Source organism: Drosophila erecta, unplaced genomic scaffold (genome assembly GCF_003286155.1).
Source record: "Drosophila erecta strain 14021-0224.00,06,07 unplaced genomic scaffold, DereRS2 tig00000055-arrow-pilon, whole genome shotgun sequence".
In the NCBI taxonomy this organism is placed as follows: domain Eukaryota; kingdom Metazoa; phylum Arthropoda; class Insecta; order Diptera; family Drosophilidae; genus Drosophila; species Drosophila erecta.
The window spans coordinates 19,362,061-19,378,922 of record NW_020825200.1 but is presented as its reverse complement, the minus strand read 5'-3'; the positions used below and the strand labels follow the sequence as shown (position 1 = coordinate 19,378,922).

General features: G+C 45.6%; 9 protein-coding genes across 10 annotated transcripts; 4 read left to right on the top strand and 5 right to left on the bottom strand.

The window, feature by feature from the left end:
• Positions 1 to 60: 60 nt before the first annotated feature.
• Positions 61 to 1,957, top strand: LOC6542080 (retinol dehydrogenase 11). 2 transcript variants are annotated; one of them, XM_026979135.1, is made up of 4 exons: positions 61 to 463; positions 577 to 840; positions 899 to 1,327; positions 1,385 to 1,957. In XM_026979135.1, the coding sequence occupies exons 1-4, from the start codon at positions 378 to 380 to the stop codon at positions 1,599 to 1,601; spliced, it is 996 nt and encodes a 331-aa protein (XP_026834936.1). In that variant the 5' UTR covers positions 61 to 377; the 3' UTR covers positions 1,602 to 1,957. The 2 variants fall into 2 exon arrangements, with proteins under 2 accessions (XP_026834936.1, XP_001970597.2); XM_001970561.3 differs by having other exon boundaries at positions 342 to 463; positions 899 to 1,315.
• Positions 1,958 to 1,982: 25 nt separating this feature from the next.
• Positions 1,983 to 3,408, bottom strand: LOC6541402 (uncharacterized protein CG1339). Its single transcript, XM_001970560.3, has 2 exons — positions 2,329 to 3,408; positions 1,983 to 2,268 (listed from the first exon to the last, which is right to left on the bottom strand). The coding sequence occupies exons 1-2, from the start codon at positions 3,406 to 3,408 to the stop codon at positions 2,086 to 2,088; spliced, it is 1,263 nt and encodes a 420-aa protein (XP_001970596.1). The 3' UTR covers positions 1,983 to 2,085.
• A 572-nt stretch (positions 3,409 to 3,980) lies between these two features.
• Positions 3,981 to 5,573, top strand: LOC6542162 (retinol dehydrogenase 13). The gene is made up of 4 exons (XM_001970559.3): positions 3,981 to 4,244; positions 4,294 to 4,557; positions 4,619 to 5,035; positions 5,090 to 5,573. The coding sequence occupies exons 1-4, from the start codon at positions 4,042 to 4,044 to the stop codon at positions 5,304 to 5,306; spliced, it is 1,101 nt and encodes a 366-aa protein (XP_001970595.2). The 5' UTR covers positions 3,981 to 4,041; the 3' UTR covers positions 5,307 to 5,573.
• A 695-nt stretch (positions 5,574 to 6,268) lies between these two features.
• On the top strand, positions 6,269 to 7,794 carry LOC6542172 (retinol dehydrogenase 13). The gene is made up of 5 exons (XM_001970558.3): positions 6,269 to 6,476; positions 6,600 to 6,863; positions 6,929 to 7,085; positions 7,143 to 7,402; positions 7,460 to 7,794. The coding sequence occupies exons 1-5, from the start codon at positions 6,397 to 6,399 to the stop codon at positions 7,686 to 7,688; spliced, it is 990 nt and encodes a 329-aa protein (XP_001970594.1). The 5' UTR covers positions 6,269 to 6,396; the 3' UTR covers positions 7,689 to 7,794.
• Positions 7,704 to 9,494, bottom strand: LOC6542249 (dynactin subunit 4). The gene has a single exon (XM_001970557.3). The coding sequence runs from the start codon at positions 9,393 to 9,395 to the stop codon at positions 7,851 to 7,853; it is 1,545 nt and encodes a 514-aa protein (XP_001970593.1). The 5' UTR covers positions 9,396 to 9,494; the 3' UTR covers positions 7,704 to 7,850.
• Positions 9,495 to 10,784: 1,290 nt separating this feature from the next.
• LOC6542012 lies at positions 10,785 to 11,607 on the bottom strand. The gene is made up of 2 exons (XM_001970556.3): positions 11,445 to 11,607; positions 10,785 to 11,374 (listed from the first exon to the last, which is right to left on the bottom strand). Exons 1-2 carry the CDS (start codon positions 11,454 to 11,456, stop codon positions 10,994 to 10,996), a joined length of 393 nt encoding a protein of 130 aa, XP_001970592.1. The 5' UTR covers positions 11,457 to 11,607; the 3' UTR covers positions 10,785 to 10,993.
• Positions 11,608 to 14,104: 2,497 nt separating this feature from the next.
• Positions 14,105 to 14,806, bottom strand: LOC6542038 (39S ribosomal protein L52, mitochondrial). Its single transcript, XM_001970555.3, has 3 exons — positions 14,659 to 14,806; positions 14,450 to 14,598; positions 14,105 to 14,386 (listed from the first exon to the last, which is right to left on the bottom strand). Exons 1-3 carry the CDS (start codon positions 14,705 to 14,707, stop codon positions 14,204 to 14,206), a joined length of 381 nt encoding a protein of 126 aa, XP_001970591.1. The 5' UTR covers positions 14,708 to 14,806; the 3' UTR covers positions 14,105 to 14,203.
• A 9-nt stretch (positions 14,807 to 14,815) lies between these two features.
• On the top strand, positions 14,816 to 15,554 carry LOC6542666 (uncharacterized protein RAB5IF homolog). Its single transcript, XM_026979101.1, has 3 exons — positions 14,816 to 15,051; positions 15,113 to 15,216; positions 15,285 to 15,554. Exons 1-3 carry the CDS (start codon positions 14,944 to 14,946, stop codon positions 15,478 to 15,480), a joined length of 408 nt encoding a protein of 135 aa, XP_026834902.1. The 5' UTR covers positions 14,816 to 14,943; the 3' UTR covers positions 15,481 to 15,554.
• Positions 15,555 to 15,746: 192 nt separating this feature from the next.
• Positions 15,747 to 16,778, bottom strand: LOC6542986 (probable U2 small nuclear ribonucleoprotein A'). The gene has a single exon (XM_001970553.3). It carries the CDS (start codon positions 16,619 to 16,621, stop codon positions 15,824 to 15,826), a length of 798 nt encoding a protein of 265 aa, XP_001970589.1. The 5' UTR covers positions 16,622 to 16,778; the 3' UTR covers positions 15,747 to 15,823.
• Between the last annotated feature and the right edge of the window lie 84 nt (positions 16,779 to 16,862).

Here is a 16,862-nt window from a genome sequence, read left to right as displayed (position 1 = left end):
AAGACATGTATGCGTTCGAACTTACGTACCCCGAAACCGGTTAGGGGCAATTTCTACATCATTTGTTTAAAATAGATACGTATATCCATTACATTTTAGCCCGAGCCTTCGGTCCAAAAGTTTAGGTTCATTTCAGCAGTATGAAACAATTTCGCTCTCTGGAAAGTAAAACAGTTTTCGGCTTCTTGTCGCTATAAGCTATTGTAAGTGTGTTGGGTGGAGGTTCCGTGATTAAAGAACACTCTCAGAAGCCTTTACTATCAATTTTATCAGTTGTCGTTCGGTAATCGCTGCGGCGATCACTTAAAAACCCGCAAAATTACGCCCGCGGTGGCACTTTGGAATATACCACGAAAAGGGGCGGACCGCTTGCCAGTATGGAAATTGTTATAAGGTTTCTGCAAGGCATAGCACCTGTTTTCTTGGCCCATGGGATTGTCGGCATTATCGCCTTCTGTGTGAGGTAAGTGAGGGGCCAATTTAAAATGCAACGCTGAGAAGCGTTATCGACGACGTATGAAAGTGACGACAAAATAGTTATCACAGATTAACTTGTAGTATTTTAACCCGAATTAGGCTGTATATGCAGGGCGGAAAGTTCAGGAAGCAGACCGATGAGACGGGAAAAGTGGCCATCGTTACTGGCGGAAACACGGGCCTGGGCAAGGAGACAGTGCTGGAGTTGGCCAGGAGAGGAGCCACCGTCTACATGGCCTGCCGCAATAAAGAAAAGGGGGAAAGAGCTCGAAGGGAAATCGTCAAGGTGACTGGAAACTCGAACGTCTTCTCACGGGAGTGTGACTTGTCGTCTCTGGATTCCATTCGTAAGTTTGCAGAAAAGTGAGTCATTCCATTACCTATTGCCTTTCCTTTGAACTAATAATTTATTCACAAACAGCTTCAAGAAAGAGCAGCGAGAGCTGCACATTCTTATCAACAATGCTGGAGTATTCTGGGAACCGCATAGATTGACGAAAGATGGCTTTGAAATGCACCTGGGGGTAAACCACATCGGTCACTTCCTACTAACCAACCTATTGCTCGATGTGATGGAGAGGTCAGCTCCTAGTCGGGTGGTGGTGGTCGCCAGCAGGGCCCACGCACGGGGTCGGATTAATGTGGATGACATAAACAGCTCCTATTTTTACGACGAGGGAGTAGCCTACTGCCAAAGTAAGCTGGCCAACATACTATTCACGCGTGAATTGGCCAAGCGGCTGGAAGGAACGCGTGTGACGGTCAACGCCCTTAATCCTGGAATAGCAGACACGGAGATAGCCAGGAACATGATATTTTTCCAAACGAAGTTTGCTCAGTATGTGGTAGAGTGTGTCCTCTTTCAATACACTTGTTATACAATTGTTAATTTGTTGCCCTTTTTTAGAACAGTTTTGAGGCCGATCCTTTGGTCCTTGATGAAGACACCTAAGAACGGGGCCCAGACCACATTGTATGCGGCCTTGGATCCTGACCTCGAAAAAGTATCGGGTCAATACTTCAGCGACTGCACTCTGGCTCCTGTAGCGCCCGCTGCCCTCGACGACCAGATGGCCCAGTGGTTGTGGGCGCAGTCCGAGAAGTGGGCGGCAATTGCGCTGTAGGTCACTAGGATATTGTGATTTGGCTAGCCACTTTAATGTCACAACAGCCATGGTTATTGCACAATGCACTCTTAGAATAATAGGGTATACTAGATTCAAAGGCTTGTAACAAGTAATAATAACTATTATAGGATTTGCGAGTCGAGGTACACGGTATCCTGATTGATGTATCCCGAATGATGTAGGTAATATGTATGTTAGGTAGGCACAAGTGTCATATTCAAATCAATAGATGCAAAGGGAGAATCTTGCGTTGTTGAGTCGCAGAGCTCAAAAACATCTGTACAAAGAAATACAACCATTTCTAGCGCATTAATATATATTATTAACCATTTAGATCTTTATGGTTTCGAGTATACATCCTTCGTATGAGTATTATTGGGTTCTGATTTGAAAAGACACAACAACTGTTGTGTTCTACCAGCTCCACAGTTATTAATAGTAATAAAATTTTCGTCCAAAAATGTATGGTTCGGATGGGTAGCTATTTGTGGGTCTCGCATTCGCTAACATTTCCGCCAGTTGATATGGTATACTGCACAAGCGATAATGCTGTAAGAATCACCGTAACTATGTAGTCCATGACGAACTCCCTGTCGCAAGTGATGCCCAGAATGATCATATTTTGGAGCGGCTTCAGCTTCTGGTGAATTATCAAGGAGGTGTGCTGCGGAAAGGCAATCGGGCAATGAATTGAGGAAATCGGGCAGTTGGAAGCAGATCTCACCTCGTTGTCGAGAACCATTGCGATTAGCAGGAGTGGCTTAACCTTCCTCATAAACAAGCTATGAACTATTACGAACAGTTGCTGTAGCTGTATCTCGGCATCGCGAAATCGATCGGTGCACATGCCCAGGATCAGCACATACAGTATCGGAATGCAGACGGGTCCCAAGCAACCATCCGCAATGATGTAGAGCTTGTTCTCCAGCTCGTCTCCGGCGAACAGACTGCATTCAATGAGCAGTTCGGCGTTAAAGACGCAGGTAAAGATCATCATGTAAACAGAGGTCGTCAGCCAGGAGACGTTGTCCCGCACGTATTTGTGCAGATTGTTGATGCGCAGATGTAGCTCGAAGAGCAGGATCAAGCGCCGATTGTAGCGACCCTCAATGTCCGCCCGATTCTCATGGTCCTCGATAAGGCGCTGCAGGAACAAAATAATGGTGTGGTACCAGCTGAGCAGGATAAGTTGGTAAACGAAGTAGGCAGCAAAGCAGTACTCCATCAGCACCCAGTAGAGAAAGATGGACGAGAGGAAGTGGGGCTTGTGCCATAAGGAATCCAGGAAAGCGGCGAGTATCCACAGCTTAACCAAGTATACCACTAGCAATATGAAGTCGCACTTATATTCCATACCGAACTTCTGCTCGAGCGCCCTGGTGATTTGCAGGATCTCGTTCACTATATGCTTCACGAACCTGCGATCCCGTTTCAGGTGCAGAAAGATTAGAAGGCGCCGAAGGACGCCTGCCACGATGCTGAGCACGATAACACTCATCAGGAAGTTCTGGGCCTTGCTATTCTGCACCAGTGTACTATGGATATATATGAACAGTCCGAGTACGAAGTACTGCAGATAGGGATTGACCAGCAATACCACCTTGAGGGCAACCACGATCTTGGACCATGTTCGATGGTACTGGGTCTCCTCCACTTGATTGGTTCGCTCATTGTAGTGCAGCTTGAAGAAGTGGAGTCCGCAGGCGATTGCGTAAATGGTCCAGGCACTGCCCTTAAAAAACCAACGATGGAGAACTTGGCTTGGCTTCCTATGAAGCCGGCGGAAATCGGTCACGCACAACATGACTCCGGTTGAATGGCTCATTGGCTCATTGCACATGGCCAGTGGGTTACGGCCAGTATGCTAACCGAATCGAATTAAGGTGTTAGTATTATTCCCATTAACGAAAATGGCCCAATTAAAGTAAAAGGCGCAAACAAAACAAATGGAGAGATACAAGCCGAAAATAATGAACAAATTACGTGACATTAATTAAGTATTGCTTAATCCAAAAATACACCACACCCATAATATATGTACATATATCCATATTATATATTCATATTTACAGAAAAGCTGTCGAGAGATGAACCTTTCAATTAAATTATGCAAGGGTATTAAATTGAAGACTAACTACTTCCCCTCGTATTCGCATTAGTTGGTCGTAAAATGTAATTTTCATAAATCGATATAAGTATAAGTTAGGCTTATTCATTGAAGCTTTTCAAGGGAATCTGAAATTTATTCTAGTTAGCATTTGTACTAGCCATTTCTACAACACCCTATGGTCGATGGTTACTACAATTTTATATACTCTACAGATCAAACTTTGGCCATACGATAAAAACTTACTGAAGCGTCCATTTCTCTCGGCGAGTCGCCAGTCGTAAACCCTCCAACCTTAAACTGAAACAATTTTTATACCGGTCCACGTTAATGTTTCAAGTATGGACATTCCAAGATGTTGATATTGCTCGTATAAAAAAATGGGTAAGGGGGCCTGATCTTGCCAGTCGCCACTTGAAGCTGGTTGAATCCAGATCCAGCGGAGAGATGAGTGCACCTACGGATTACCTGTTTAGCACGCTGGCATATGGGTCAGCGTCAGCTCTTTCGGTCATTGGAATATATTTTATCCGGTGAGTTTTCCCGACTTTCGGTGATGGCCATATAACCCCAGCCCGTCAGACAATACATGCAGGGGGGTCAGTTCACCACGAAGACGGATGAGACCGGCAGAGTGGCGATTGTGACCGGCTGTAACCAGGGGATTGGGAAGGAGACCGTACTGGAGCTGGCTCGCAGGGGAGCTACTGTATACATGGCATGTCGGGACTTGAAAAAGTGCGAGGATGCTCGTCGAGAAATCATCGAAGCGACCAACAATGAAAACATCCATGCACGCGAATTGGACCTGGGCTCCATGAAGTCTATTCGGAACTTTGCAGCTGGGTAAACATTTCCCTTTTCAGCTCTATGAATATCTTAAAGGTACTCAATGTAATACGTTTAGCTTTAAGAAAGAGCAAAACAAGCTCCATATTCTTATCAACAACGCCGGCATTATGGACTGCCCCAAAATGCTGACGGAGGACGGCTTTGAAATGCAAATCGGAGTTAATCACATGGGCCACTTCCTGCTCACGCTTCTTCTCCTCGACCTCCTGAAGAGTTCTGCTCCCAGTCGCGTTGTGGTCCTATCCAGCATAGCCCACCGGTTCGGAAGAATCAAGCGTGATGATCTGAATAGCGAAAAGTCATACGACAGAAAGATGGCCTACTGTCAGAGCAAACTGGCCAACATCCTCTTCACAAGGGAGTTGGCCAAACGCCTGCGGGGAACTGGGGTCACGGTTAATGCCCTACATCCCGGAGTAGTGAACACGGAGCTGTTCCGCAACACACCGTTTTTGGGATCGAGGTTTGGAAAGTAAGTTTGCTAATTGATTCACCCATCAGCTATTAACTTTTGGATCACTTTCAGGTTACTCCTAGCCCCTTTTATATGGATTTTTATAAAGACGGTTAGGAATGGCGCACAGACGACCCTGTATGCTGCTCTGGATCCCAGTTTGGAAAACGTGTCCGGAAGATACTTCAGCGACTGCAAGCCGAAGCACGTGGGCTCGGCCCCCCAATATGATGAAGATGCTGAGTTTCTATGGGCAGAGAGTGAAAAGTGGACAGGAGTAAATATTTGAACTCTTAACCTGCATCGCATAATGTACATTTATGGAGTAATCTAAATGAGTTCAGCTTTTGTACAAACATTAAACATTTTGAAAACATTTGGCTCGGAGTCTTTTGAAACCATTTTTCTGATAAGTCTTAAATAGACTATGTACAACTTTAAAGACCTCTCACTGCCTAGGCGTCACTAGAATTAGCATTGTTTGACATATGTAATGTAATACACGTATGTAATTTATGGAGCAGGTGAAAAATTAAACGGAAATACATTTGGTTTATTCATAAAGTTTTCTTATTCGGTATACACCTCCTATTTTCACTGCGTCCTCAGACTCCGTTTAGCTGAATAACGGGTATCTGATAGCCGACTAGTGCAGTTTCTCTTGCTTATATAAGCATAAGGGTTAATATTATGTATTTAAAAGTTAACTTCAAATAATATTTTGCAGCTATTTACTTCACTTTTCTCGCATTGGCTGAACTTGCAATAATAACTGAAGAGATTTATGAACTAGAACCATTGTTCATCAGTCCGCGTGGTGGATGAGATGGATATTTCACGATCGGAATTATACGTGGACGCGGATTAAGGCAATAAGTAAGATGCTGTATAAATGTTTTTTTTTTTTTTTTTTAAATACATTTTGAATTAGATTATGCTACGTTAGTTACATCATTAGACGAACATAAATATTTATTTACAAGGTAGCTTAGTGTGTAATAATGCGATTTTAATGTTATACAATTACAATTACAATTGTAATACCCCGATTTTGTAGATTTATTTTTTTTTATTTATTTTTACATTTCGGATTATATTAAATTATGTGTCACAATTATGTTTATTTAAGAGAAGAGCACTAATTTCGTATTTCGATATTCAATTTCAATTAAATTTAAACGTTTTCTCTTTATGGTTAAAAAAAAAACTTTTTTCGTTAGGTTCTCACTGTTAGTTCTTTCGTTAGGCTACTATATCTGTAGTAGTATCAGAATTATTTTAACAGTAACAGCTGTGCTGTTCGTATCATAACGCACTTAACGATTGAACAAAAATCTGACAACATTCTAAACGCAAAAAATGGTACAAAGTTTTTCAAAATGTGCATTTTGATCGATTGTTTACTGAGCCCCTTAATTGTGTGGCCAGCTATTATCGGCGTGGGCGTCTACTTCTTGAAGTGAGTTGCTCAAATTTGTTCATGTAATTGTGAAATATACCACTGTGACGAGTCCATGACTCGCAACTATGATTGCCGGTAAGAGATAACAGCTTTTCAGGTAATTCCTCTTGATAATTTCAGGGAGTACATGCAAGGTGGAAAGTTTACGAAGGACACTGATGAGACCGGAAAGGTATTCATTGTCACCGGTGCCAACACTGGGATTGGCAAGGAGACGGCTCTGGAGATCGCCAGGCGTGGGGGAACTGTGTACATGGCCTGCAGGGATATGAACCGATGTGAAAAAGCCCGCAAGGACATCATTAAGGAGACGAATAATCAAAATATATTCTCTCGAGAGCTGGACTTGAGTTCTCTGGACTCCATTCGCAAATTTGTAGATGGGTGAGCTCAGCGACAGTGAACTTTCCTAATCTTTGTAAGATTTAAAACCTTCTCCTATCCATAAGCTTCAAGAAGGAGCAACCCAAGCTTCATGTCCTAATCAACAATGCCGGCGTCATGCGCTGTCCCAAGACCTTGACCAAGGATGGCTACGAACTGCAGTTGGGAGTAAATCACATTGGCCACTTTTTGCTGACCAACTTGTTGCTCGACGTGCTGAAGGTAAGTGCGCGATATATAACAGTCAAGTGCGTCAGATAATGGTCTTAAAAATTTCAGAACTCCACTCCCAGTCGCATTGTCGTAGTTTCCAGTCTGGCACATACGCGTGGCTCTATTAACGTGGCCGACCTGAACAGTGAGAAGTCGTATGATGAGGGCCTAGCCTACAGCCAGAGCAAGCTGGCCAACGTCCTGTTCACCCGGGAATTAGCCAAGCGTTTGGAGGGTAGCGGCGTCACTGTAAATGCCCTTCACCCTGGTGTGGTTGACACTGAGCTGGCGCGGAACTGGGCCTTTTTTCAGACAAACTTTGTGAAGTAAGTGATGGATAAGTGATTAAGGATTTTCCTAGTAATACCTGATCTAACCTTTAGGTACTTTTTTAAGCCTATGATTTGGCCGCTTTTAAAGACACCGAAAAGTGGAGCACAGACCTCGATCTATGCTGCTCTCGACCCGGAATTGAAGGACATCTCCGGCTTGTACTTCAGCGACTGCAAGCCAAAGAATGTGGCTCCTGGTGCATTGGACGATAAGGTTGGCAACTTCCTGTGGGCCGAGAGTGAGAAATTTACCGGCTTAAATAAGCCGGAAGCTAAATAAGTAAAGAAGACCGAGTAGTGTTAGAACAAGCGGTTTAATATACTTTAATACTAGCTGCTGTTTCACGAATGGATTAATAAATAAGTACATAAATTTCTAGCTTTCATAAAGCATGATTCTCGTAAGTCGATTAGTATGCCTGTTGGCTAAATAGTTTCCAATTCAGTTGGCTTCCTGCTCAGTTGCCCCAGCCGTGATAAACACTCTGGAGTGGAGCGCGTGGGTTGTGGGCTCCCTCTTCTCTGGCGTATTGTTTACGGTGTTGACGTATGTGTACTGCATATAGAAGCCCAGAACGACTTGCGTTGATCCGGGCAGCTCCTCTGCCGGGGTAAACTGTAGCCGCAAAAGCACCTTGTTGCCCTTTCGCCAGACAATAAACTTGGGCTCCTCGGTGGGCAGCTGCACGTCCTCGTCAAACTCTTTGGAGTCATCGCGCTGGCTCAGAACGAAATCGGTCTCCAACGGGACAATCTCGGCATTAGATACGTCAATCACATCTCTCTTTACCTCCCGTGTTGAGTTTTGACGCGACAAGGTGATGCCCACAGCTTTTAGAAGTGGGGAGGAAGAAATGGGTTCCTCCTTTACAACACGAGTGGCTTCCGTGGACAGCTGCGGATCCTCAGGAGGAGGTGTAGTCAACAGTCGAATTGTCATATCGTACATAGTTGGATTTGTGAGCTTCAGCAAAATGGCGTTGCTTTTTCCCGCCACCAGTGGCTGCTCGCAGCGCACCATCACCACTTCAGGTACATGGTAGCTGGCAAAGAGCTGGATGCGGTACTTTATGGACGTGGGATGGTACTCCGGCTTGATTAAGTTGTGCTCGCACTGGCGGCAGCGGAGCGACCGCTTGATCCACAACGACCTGCGCTGCGGATAAAGACTTACAACGGCCGTGGGCTGGTCCGCCGGCTGACTATGTCGCTGGGTGATGGTTGTGACATTCCGCAAATTCAATGGTTCCGTGAAAATGTTCGCTGGTAGGCCCTCCACCTCCGCCGTGGCCTCTGCCGGAGCTATCACGGCTTTGGCCTTGGGAGCCTTGTCGTTCCAGCCGATCTGGCGGCGAATAAGTGATACGGTTAGACCAGTGCGATCCGTCAGGCTGGGAAACTTGTGCTGCTTCGGCGCCTTACGCCGGATGAACTCCAGTTTCTCCTGCTTTTCCTGCAGCACCACCGCCTGGAAGTACTCGACCAGAGCATTGAATCGCGCCTGATACAAGCACTCGTTATCCGGCCAGGTGCCCGTGGCCACGCCTTGATCGGGAATACCCACATCTCGTGTTGTCCATCGGCAAGACAAGCACGACAGATAGTACATCTTCTTGGTGGTGGGCACCGCAGAAGGCTTGCTGCTCGCCGGAACTGGGGGCGTGGCGTCGCCCTTGGAGTCGCCATCCTTTGCTTCCTTCGCCTCCTCCGACTTGCGCACCACCGGAACGGTGGAGGCTCTGGCGGAAAGAGTGTGCTGGCAGCAGGGACAGTCGAAGCAGTTCGCACAGCAGTTCTTCTTGTGGCGCGCCTCTGTGGATGGAATGTTTTCCAGGCAGTTGGAGCAGAAGTGAGACTCGATCTCGTGCGTCACGCAGAAGCCACAACGCAATTTGGGGCAGTGGCGGCAAAAGAAGAGCTTATTGATCGGGTTCAGAATGCCGCAGGAGCACGCGTACTTAACAGGACTCGGTTGCATGAAGCTCATCTTGGCGACGCTGGTTTTCTCCTGATTTCTTTGGAAATTTGCAAATTGCTCCTCTTCTTTCAGAAATGACGACAGCTGTTATATCGATAGGTCTATGACTATGCCATCATTCATCGATAAATGTAACTAAGCTGGGCCGCACTGGTGGATTGGCGGTCAATTTTTGACGTTCGCAATTTACGGCGTCTCGCCGTTTGGCAACACAAATAATAATAATAAAGAAAAAAAATTTTTAACTTGTTGTCTTTAGAGGGCGCGGAATCTGCATGTCTAACCTCAAATTTCTAGATTTTATAGTTCCTGAGATCACGAGGTTCATACGGATGGACAGACGGACAGAGCCAGACCGACTCGACTAGTGATCATGGTCAAGAATATACATATATAGGGTATATACATTTGTAGGGTCGGAATACTACGAGTAACGGGTATAAAATATATTCACAAACAAAACTGGTTAAGCACTTCATAATCATAAACAACGAAGACACATATTTTTTCTCTTTTTCTGGGAATTTTTCATGCAGGTAGCTTCAAAACGGAGAGAATCGTTTGCGTAGAAACGGAAAGAAAGATTACTAATCAAAAATAAATTAATTTATTTGAATTTATTTGTGTCTTTACTGCGTTTCAAAATCCTGACTGAAATCTATATATCTTCTTCTTCTTATTATTCGTTGTTTTTGATTATTAAGTGTAATGCAATGTTAATAGCTGCCAAGGAACATTCGGAAAATGATTAATATAGTAAATAAAGATAATCATAGTTTCGTTGTATTTCACCATAAGTTGTTGTCATTCAGTTTTTTTTTCTTTAAATATATAACTATTGCAAGTTACGTTTTGTTTTGGTTAGATATGTGTAGATAAGTGCCAAACAAAATATTTTTTTTAATACCTCCGAGTATAAGCCACAAGTTGTTGTTCAAAACACATTTAAACTTATTGGGATTTCCAAGGAGAGCCAATATGTTTTCCGTTCACATGTTTTTTTTTTTACTATCACATCATCGGAAAAAGTTTATTGGACGTCATAGCAACAATCATTAAATCACATAAATGGCCAATTAGCACCAAATCGTCAAACTAAATATCTACACATTTTACGGTTCATAAAATTCTTTACGGGGCTCTTAATTTAAAAGTGGGGGCGTTATCAGCGAAAGCGTTTACCAGATGCTAAAATTTTAAATATTTTATGTATTTTTACGAATGGTACGCAATATAATTGTTAGCGGACTAATAAAACTTTATATTTTGAAGTAAATTTAAGTCCCGACTTCCGTGTCGTCATGTTTTCTAAAAATAAAATTAGTTTTCATTTCACGACTCCCATAAGTTTTTAAAGCAAGTCAGTTAGCAACCGCAAAAGAAGATTATCGAAAGATTTATTTTGGATATTTTTATTTGTGAGCATTACTTATATAAATATAATTTGGTCATATATGTGACCGCGTATAAAATAGGTAAACGTACATGTAGGTATTAGGTACTTTTTGGTGTGGGAGCCACGCGAATAATGCTAATTCTAGAGCCTATGCTATCATCCTCAGTCTGTAGTCTCAGTCCCGGCAGGAGGAGAGCGGGGAAAAGCTCCTCTAGCCAAAGAAGTTGGGCACGAAGAGCTTCTTGTGATGGGTCTTGGTCTGCCGGACGCGCACGATGGGAGTGAACTTGACATTGTGGGGCAAGGAGTCACTGTCGGAGGCTGAGACGCCCTCGCGGCGGGTGTAGTCGGCACTGGAGGACACCGGGGCGATGTATCCATCGTCCACGTAGTAGTAGCCCGGACTCAGCTTCTTGAGGCGGTTGTCCGTGAGCGGTTTCCCATAGGCCAGGGCGTACGAGGAGCCGCCGTAGCCGTCGTAGCGATCGGTGTCGTAGGTCTCATAGCTATCCGGGTCGTAGTAGGTGGGCTTGGCTTCGCACACTTTGCAGACGATGATGCTGACCAGCAGGCAGATCCACGAGTACAATTGCTGAGGAGGAGGAGGGGGAGGAGTGAGGTGAGCTGGATTCCCTTTGGGACCGTGCTATAATGATGCTTACCTTAAGATCCATTGTGCTGCGATTGGTTCGGTTTGAACTGGTTATGATATGGTTAATCCTGGTTGGGCTGTTGGGGAATATCCTTTGATTTCTTTCTGGCTGCTCCGATTGCTCTGATCGTCTGGCAAGTTCTGTATGCTTTGGTGTGAAGAACTCTTCCCTTATATACGCACCGGCCACCACATTCGCACCCAAATGTGAAAATTTGCTTTCGGCCGAGACGACGCTCCGGCTGTGACGCAAGTCCGGAGGAAACGCAGCGACACTTTCGGCGTATGCGAATGTAGCCAAACTCTCTTCGGTTGACGGCCGGGATTTTTTTTAAGCATGCGCGGCGGCTGTGACTTGAACCCGGTCTCATCTCCATGGGATTGGGCGAAGACAAAGGCTCTAATTGCTGGGTGCACTGTTTCGCTTAGCGGGAATCCAGTTTGGTTCGGAAAAGTTTTTACAATGCGGAAAGATACGGTCCCCCGGAATTCTGCCATTGTCTGCGACTATTTTGTTTGGAATCGGATCAGCTAAAGTGAATAATCTAGACTTCGATGCTTGGCGCTCTGACGTCGGCGTGCGATCGGAGGAAAGTAATTAGGGGCTTTCTGGTTGGCACTCTGGTTGCGGCTGCAAGGGTTCGCGGCCCACTGAGCGTATGAGTAATATGTGTACCAGGCGCTGTGGTCGTCGGGTGGTAATTTTTGTGTGGTCACACGCTAAGTTTGAGTCCAGACCTCGAATGTCGTTGTAACGAAACTCGGCGATTTTATTATTTTATCATAAATCAGCATAGACACGCAAATAGGACGGCATCTAAAAATACGGATCAGCCTTTATAAATATCCAACCGCAGTGGCTCATGCGGCGCCTAATCAATTTGTCGTGAAAATGTGGCCGGCTGACTCAGGAAGTGTTAAACACCGCGATTTTCTAAGAGCAATACAAAGCAATTAACAAACAAAACTCGACCCTACTGCGGAATACGCTTTGGGTTTGAATCAGACTTCAAAAAGGGGCATGACTTCGGTTTTCGGGGCCTGCATTCCAAGAAATGATGAATCAGAGCCAGCTAAACACATGTAACCGATAGTTGGACAGACGGAATTGGGGAATGGACTTAAGTTGCGACCCAGACTAATTCGCGCTTCATTATCGCCGGCTGTTTCGAAAAGATTCGGCTGTAAATATAAACCCGCTAATTTAATAAATTTATACAATTATATAAATATAAATTGCTGGCTGCGCGGGGCTATAACAAAATTCTGTTGTTTTCCACAACTTCGCGGTCTTTAATGCCACCCAACTGGAGGTAAATATTTTTGCACACCCAAGTCGTCGTCAACAACAACAGAAAGGTGCGACATTTGCACGCGATAAAGGAAACATAAACATCCAGTTGAATTTAGATCTCATTTCGTACACGCACGATTGGCTGCATCGGAGCCAAGCGCAGCGACTTCTGTCTCTTGATTAAGAGCTCCGCAGCAGGCCCGGCTATATTTGTCACACCCTTACTGGACCTCAAACCTGAAAGACGGTGCAAAATTTCATACGCCTCGGCTAATTTCCGCAAGACGTGGGACAAACTTCTGCTCTTCAAGTCGTCTCCAAGTCGTCTCTGCTGCTTAGAAAATTTCCTCGGACTTGATTTCTTTGTTAACCGAATGTGCGAACGTAAATAGCTAAATTTGCACCCTGCAATATTTAATTATTTACAGTGGCACATTGTCCGCTTAATAAATTTACTTTTACCGATTTTGCCCTGGTGCGAGTTACTATTAACAAAGGGCTATGGAAATTTTATGTCTGCCACCTAGGGGAATCAGTGGATCTTCCGTTTTGATGTTGATGTTTTTCGCGAAGTGTGAGACCAGCCAAGTCGGGTGTTTTCTATAACAATATAAATCCAGAATGATACATTTATTGCTATTAAATCGGTTCAACGGGCTCTGCAAAAAACATGCCAAAGTGGAGCACGTTCCTGTGGGTGCGTTTTATGATGAAGGTGCTCGGTTTATTGGAAACCGATCAACCAAATCAAAAACAAACACTGCCGGCCGTGCAAAATTCTTGATATCCTAACCGAAAAGTCAAACACTGGAGAAACAAGGGAACCGCACTGGCAAGGTGTGCAAATATTTGGATGGGAAACGATGGTATTTACCGAGAAAGGCAAACAGTAGGGATCATATTTGTTATGCTTGGTTGGCTTTGCCCGCACGATCGATCTGTTATCTCTCCAGGCTGCTCCATCGCGATCTGGAGCACATTGCGCAGGCCGGAAGAATAGATTGCGCTTGTAACTGGCCCTGGGCAACCCCTTACTAATAAACAATAAGGGAGAAGGCGACTTCCTTGTTGACAATAATAGTTTGAACAGATACTCGAATGCGCGAGCGTAAGCCCCCTATTAGCAGCTAATGTGTGAATGGCAGCCCACTCCCTCGTCAAGGGCTGCTCTTGGAGCACTCGGAAAAGTGGGCAGCACTTTCATCTCGCCTAAATGCCAGGACACGCAACTCCGGCGAGTGCGTCACTGTCGTTTTAACACTTAATTAAGATGCGGCAGGCGTGTCGCCCAGCTGCAATTAAATGGTCATTAGCGGCACGTCTAATGAACCATCGACTGCGCCACGCTTGCTGTTTGGGAACGTTTTTGAAACGTGTTTTGGGCAAACATGTGTCCACATCACAAGACCATCGTATAATTTCATTTCCATTCACTAAGTAACTTTTGATAGCTTATACTGTCTAAGATTAGGACGCTATTTTTTCAGAAGCAAATGGCCCTTCGGCTTCAGTTTGCTTTGGATGAGGCGCTGTTTCTCGGACTCGGCATTCTCCTTAAGGCGTTCATGTCGCTGCTTGGCAAACTCCAGCTCCCCACTTAGTTCCACGATCCTGGTGGCTATGTCCTGCTGCTTAAGCAGGCGTTTCTTCTGGTTCGCCTAGAATATGGGGAACAATTAATGATTAGGTTAATGCTTGAGGCGTTTTAGTGGAACACATACACCCAGCGGTGTGGGCCTGCCATCTAAGTACGTGTAGTCGGGCAGATTCGTGAGTGGGCCAAAGGCATTTGGGTTTTCCGGCAATCCCTTGGCTGCACGCCACTTCTGATCTATGGCACGGGTGGCCGTAAGAGCAATGCCTCGCTGCGCTGTGTAAGTACAGACAGTTAATGAACTATAAAAGGCTTGTAATAAAGCGTACTGCTTACCTGTAATTGTGGCGGATGTGGCCCAGCAGATCTTTGTTATTTTCAGCATTATTTATCGAAAACTAAACAGTAGTTATGAAAAAACCTAATTCACATAACCAAACAGCTGATTGCAGGGTTGTCACCATTAAGTAAATAAGCCTAACACTTATGGCCTCAGTATTTTGTTATCGGAAACACAGGCGCTTGGGATTTTCATACGCCAAAACGCGTTAGTCATTTGATAGTGAAAAAATTAATTAACAAAATAATTTAAAGTGATTTGGGTCAGATCTGAATTAAGTTATGGCCACGAAAACAAGTACCATTGAGCGCAACGGCCACTCGGCCAAAACCTCCACATTGCGGGAAGTTTGCGCGCGCGCCATCACAAAATCGGAGTGGGAGGACAAGGTGAGCAAAGTTCCCGGCGCGGAATCTCGCATGCTAATCCAATTCTCCGCAACTTCCACAGGAGGAGTTCCTTGACGTCATATACTGGTCGCGCCAGGTGTTTGGCATCTTTCTGGGCGTCATCTGGGGCATTGTTCCGCTAAAGGGCTTTCTGGGCCTCGTACTGTGAGTAGCCACCGATAACCTATAAATAGTCGGAGTCACTCCACTTGATCCATCCAATGTGCACCCAGATTCGCCGGCATCAGTTGCGGGATTGTCTATCTGTACGCCATCAACTTTCAAAACGTTGACGAGGACGCCTACGGAGGAGTTTGGGAGCTGATTAAGGAAGGGTTCATGACGTCGTTCGCCGGATTTCTGGTCACGTGGATCATCTTCTACACCGGCTTGCACTACGACGACATAATGGCGGCGAAAGGATCTTAATAACAGTCCCCAGCAATACTAGAATCCAGGAGCCAGGTCCACGCCACGCCACTTTCTCCACATAACACAGTAGCTCCACTCGTTTTTGTCCCCTTTGTACTCGCTGTAGATTGTTAAACTTGTAGCCAATTACGTTCATGTAAATGCATTTCTGCTGTGGCCGATTGTCCCAAATCTTTCCGTGAAAGATCTTTCGGCCTGCGGTCTTAGTTGAGAACAGAAGTTTCTATATGTATTTGAGTGTCCGAAATGCAGAATGCGATGAATCAACTTTTGGCGTTTTATTACAAAATATTGGTCTACGGTTATAAGGTAGCTGACAGATGAGCGGATGATTCTTATCCTAGTAATCCATGGCCACGGCCCCCGAGCCGTTATGCCCCGCCCCGTTCTGCGCCACCGCCTCCTTCTCGTGCTGAAACTTATCCGGCAGCTGCCCGCTTTGCAGGATCTGCGATAGGCGCTCTACCTCTGCCAGCGAGCTGGCCCGCTTTATGGCCTCGCGGATGCGCTGCATGTCCTCCGGATTGGCCAGTCGCCCGCCTTCCGATCCTCTTCCCTTGCCATTCCCCGCCTCTGCAGCTGTGGCGGCTGCGGCGCTCATCTTGGACTTACGACCGATTTCTTTCAGCATGTCCTTGCCCTGCTTGGTGCGGAAGAATTCCTGCGCCGCCTGGCGATCCTTCTGCTTGATCTTCCTGAAATCGAGCAGCCTCAGCTGCGGGAACTTGTAGGCCATGTACTCGCGGTAGTTGGGCTTCGTGGATACCGGATTGATAAGCAGGCAGATGGTGTCCAGTTTAGTGAATCCGGCCAGGGGCTCCAAGTCGCTCAGTTCCTGCAGGTTGTTGCCGGTGAGGATGATGGAGCCAAGGTTGGGCACCGACTCCTCCAGTCCCTCGCTGATGCGCAGGATCCGGTTGTTGTTCAGCAGCAGGCACTTGAGGCGCGGCAGATGCGGCAGGTTGTCCAGCTTGCGCAGATCGTTGTCGGACAGGTCGATGGTGTCGAACTGGTCCAGAGTGGCGCCCAAGTTCTCGATCTGTGGAATCTTGTAGCCGCGCAAATCCAGCTCGCGCTCCCGACATGGGTTTATGTATTGCATCGACTGGTTTATCAGCTCCGGCGTTAGTTTCACCATCTTGGCAATTGCAGTGTTCTAACAATTGGTCTGGTACCGGTTTTTTTATAATCCTAAGGTTTATTTTCCAAAATGCAGAAAAACAATTCGCTGCCGACGCGAGTTGGAGATGAACACTTTTCCGATAGCATGCAAGCCGGCTTCGATATCGATAACTGTAATGGAAACAGTGTTTCGGTATTTCTTGCGACTACCGGATGCCTGTCGACCAGTACTGGAAAATATACTGGAAAAACTACAA

Bases quoted from the DNA above. Each gene is read 5' to 3' on its own strand.
- LOC6542249 (XM_001970557.3), bottom strand. From the start codon at position 9,395: ATGAGCTTCATGCAACCGAGTCCTGTTAAGTACGCGTGCTCCTGCGGC.
- LOC6542080 (XM_026979135.1), top strand. From the start codon at position 378: ATGGAAATTGTTATAAGGTTTCTGCAAGGCATAGCACCTGTTTTCTTG. The intron at 841-898 runs GTGAGTCATTCC...ATTCACAAACAG, and splicing joins ATTCGTAAGTTTGCAGAAAA to CTTCAAGAAAGAGCAGCGAG. The intron at 1,328-1,384 runs GTGTGTCCTCTT...GCCCTTTTTTAG, and splicing joins TTTGCTCAGTATGTGGTAGA to AACAGTTTTGAGGCCGATCC.
- LOC6542172 (XM_001970558.3), top strand. From the start codon at position 6,397: ATGTGCATTTTGATCGATTGTTTACTGAGCCCCTTAATTGTGTGGCCA. The intron at 6,864-6,928 runs GTGAGCTCAGCG...CCTATCCATAAG, and splicing joins ATTCGCAAATTTGTAGATGG to CTTCAAGAAGGAGCAACCCA. The intron at 7,086-7,142 runs GTAAGTGCGCGA...TAAAAATTTCAG, and splicing joins TGTTGCTCGACGTGCTGAAG to AACTCCACTCCCAGTCGCAT.
- LOC6542986 (XM_001970553.3), bottom strand. From the start codon at position 16,621: ATGGTGAAACTAACGCCGGAGCTGATAAACCAGTCGATGCAATACATA.
- LOC6541402 (XM_001970560.3), bottom strand. From the start codon at position 3,408: ATGTTGTGCGTGACCGATTTCCGCCGGCTTCATAGGAAGCCAAGCCAA. The intron at 2,269-2,328 runs GTGAGATCTGCT...GCCTTTCCGCAG, and splicing joins CAATGGTTCTCGACAACGAG to CACACCTCCTTGATAATTCA.
- LOC6542038 (XM_001970555.3), bottom strand. From the start codon at position 14,707: ATGCTGAAAATAACAAAGATCTGCTGGGCCACATCCGCCACAATTACA. The intron at 14,599-14,658 runs GTAAGCAGTACG...GTACTTACACAG, and splicing joins CACATCCGCCACAATTACAG to CGCAGCGAGGCATTGCTCTT. The intron at 14,387-14,449 runs GTATGTGTTCCA...CCCATATTCTAG, and splicing joins GCAGGCCCACACCGCTGGGT to GCGAACCAGAAGAAACGCCT.
- LOC6542666 (XM_026979101.1), top strand. From the start codon at position 14,944: ATGGCCACGAAAACAAGTACCATTGAGCGCAACGGCCACTCGGCCAAA. The intron at 15,052-15,112 runs GTGAGCAAAGTT...CAACTTCCACAG, and splicing joins AATCGGAGTGGGAGGACAAG to GAGGAGTTCCTTGACGTCAT. The intron at 15,217-15,284 runs GTGAGTAGCCAC...ATGTGCACCCAG, and splicing joins GGCTTTCTGGGCCTCGTACT to ATTCGCCGGCATCAGTTGCG.
- LOC6542162 (XM_001970559.3), top strand. From the start codon at position 4,042: ATGTTTCAAGTATGGACATTCCAAGATGTTGATATTGCTCGTATAAAA. The intron at 4,245-4,293 runs GTGAGTTTTCCC...CCAGCCCGTCAG, and splicing joins ATTGGAATATATTTTATCCG to ACAATACATGCAGGGGGGTC. The intron at 4,558-4,618 runs GTAAACATTTCC...TAATACGTTTAG, and splicing joins ATTCGGAACTTTGCAGCTGG to CTTTAAGAAAGAGCAAAACA.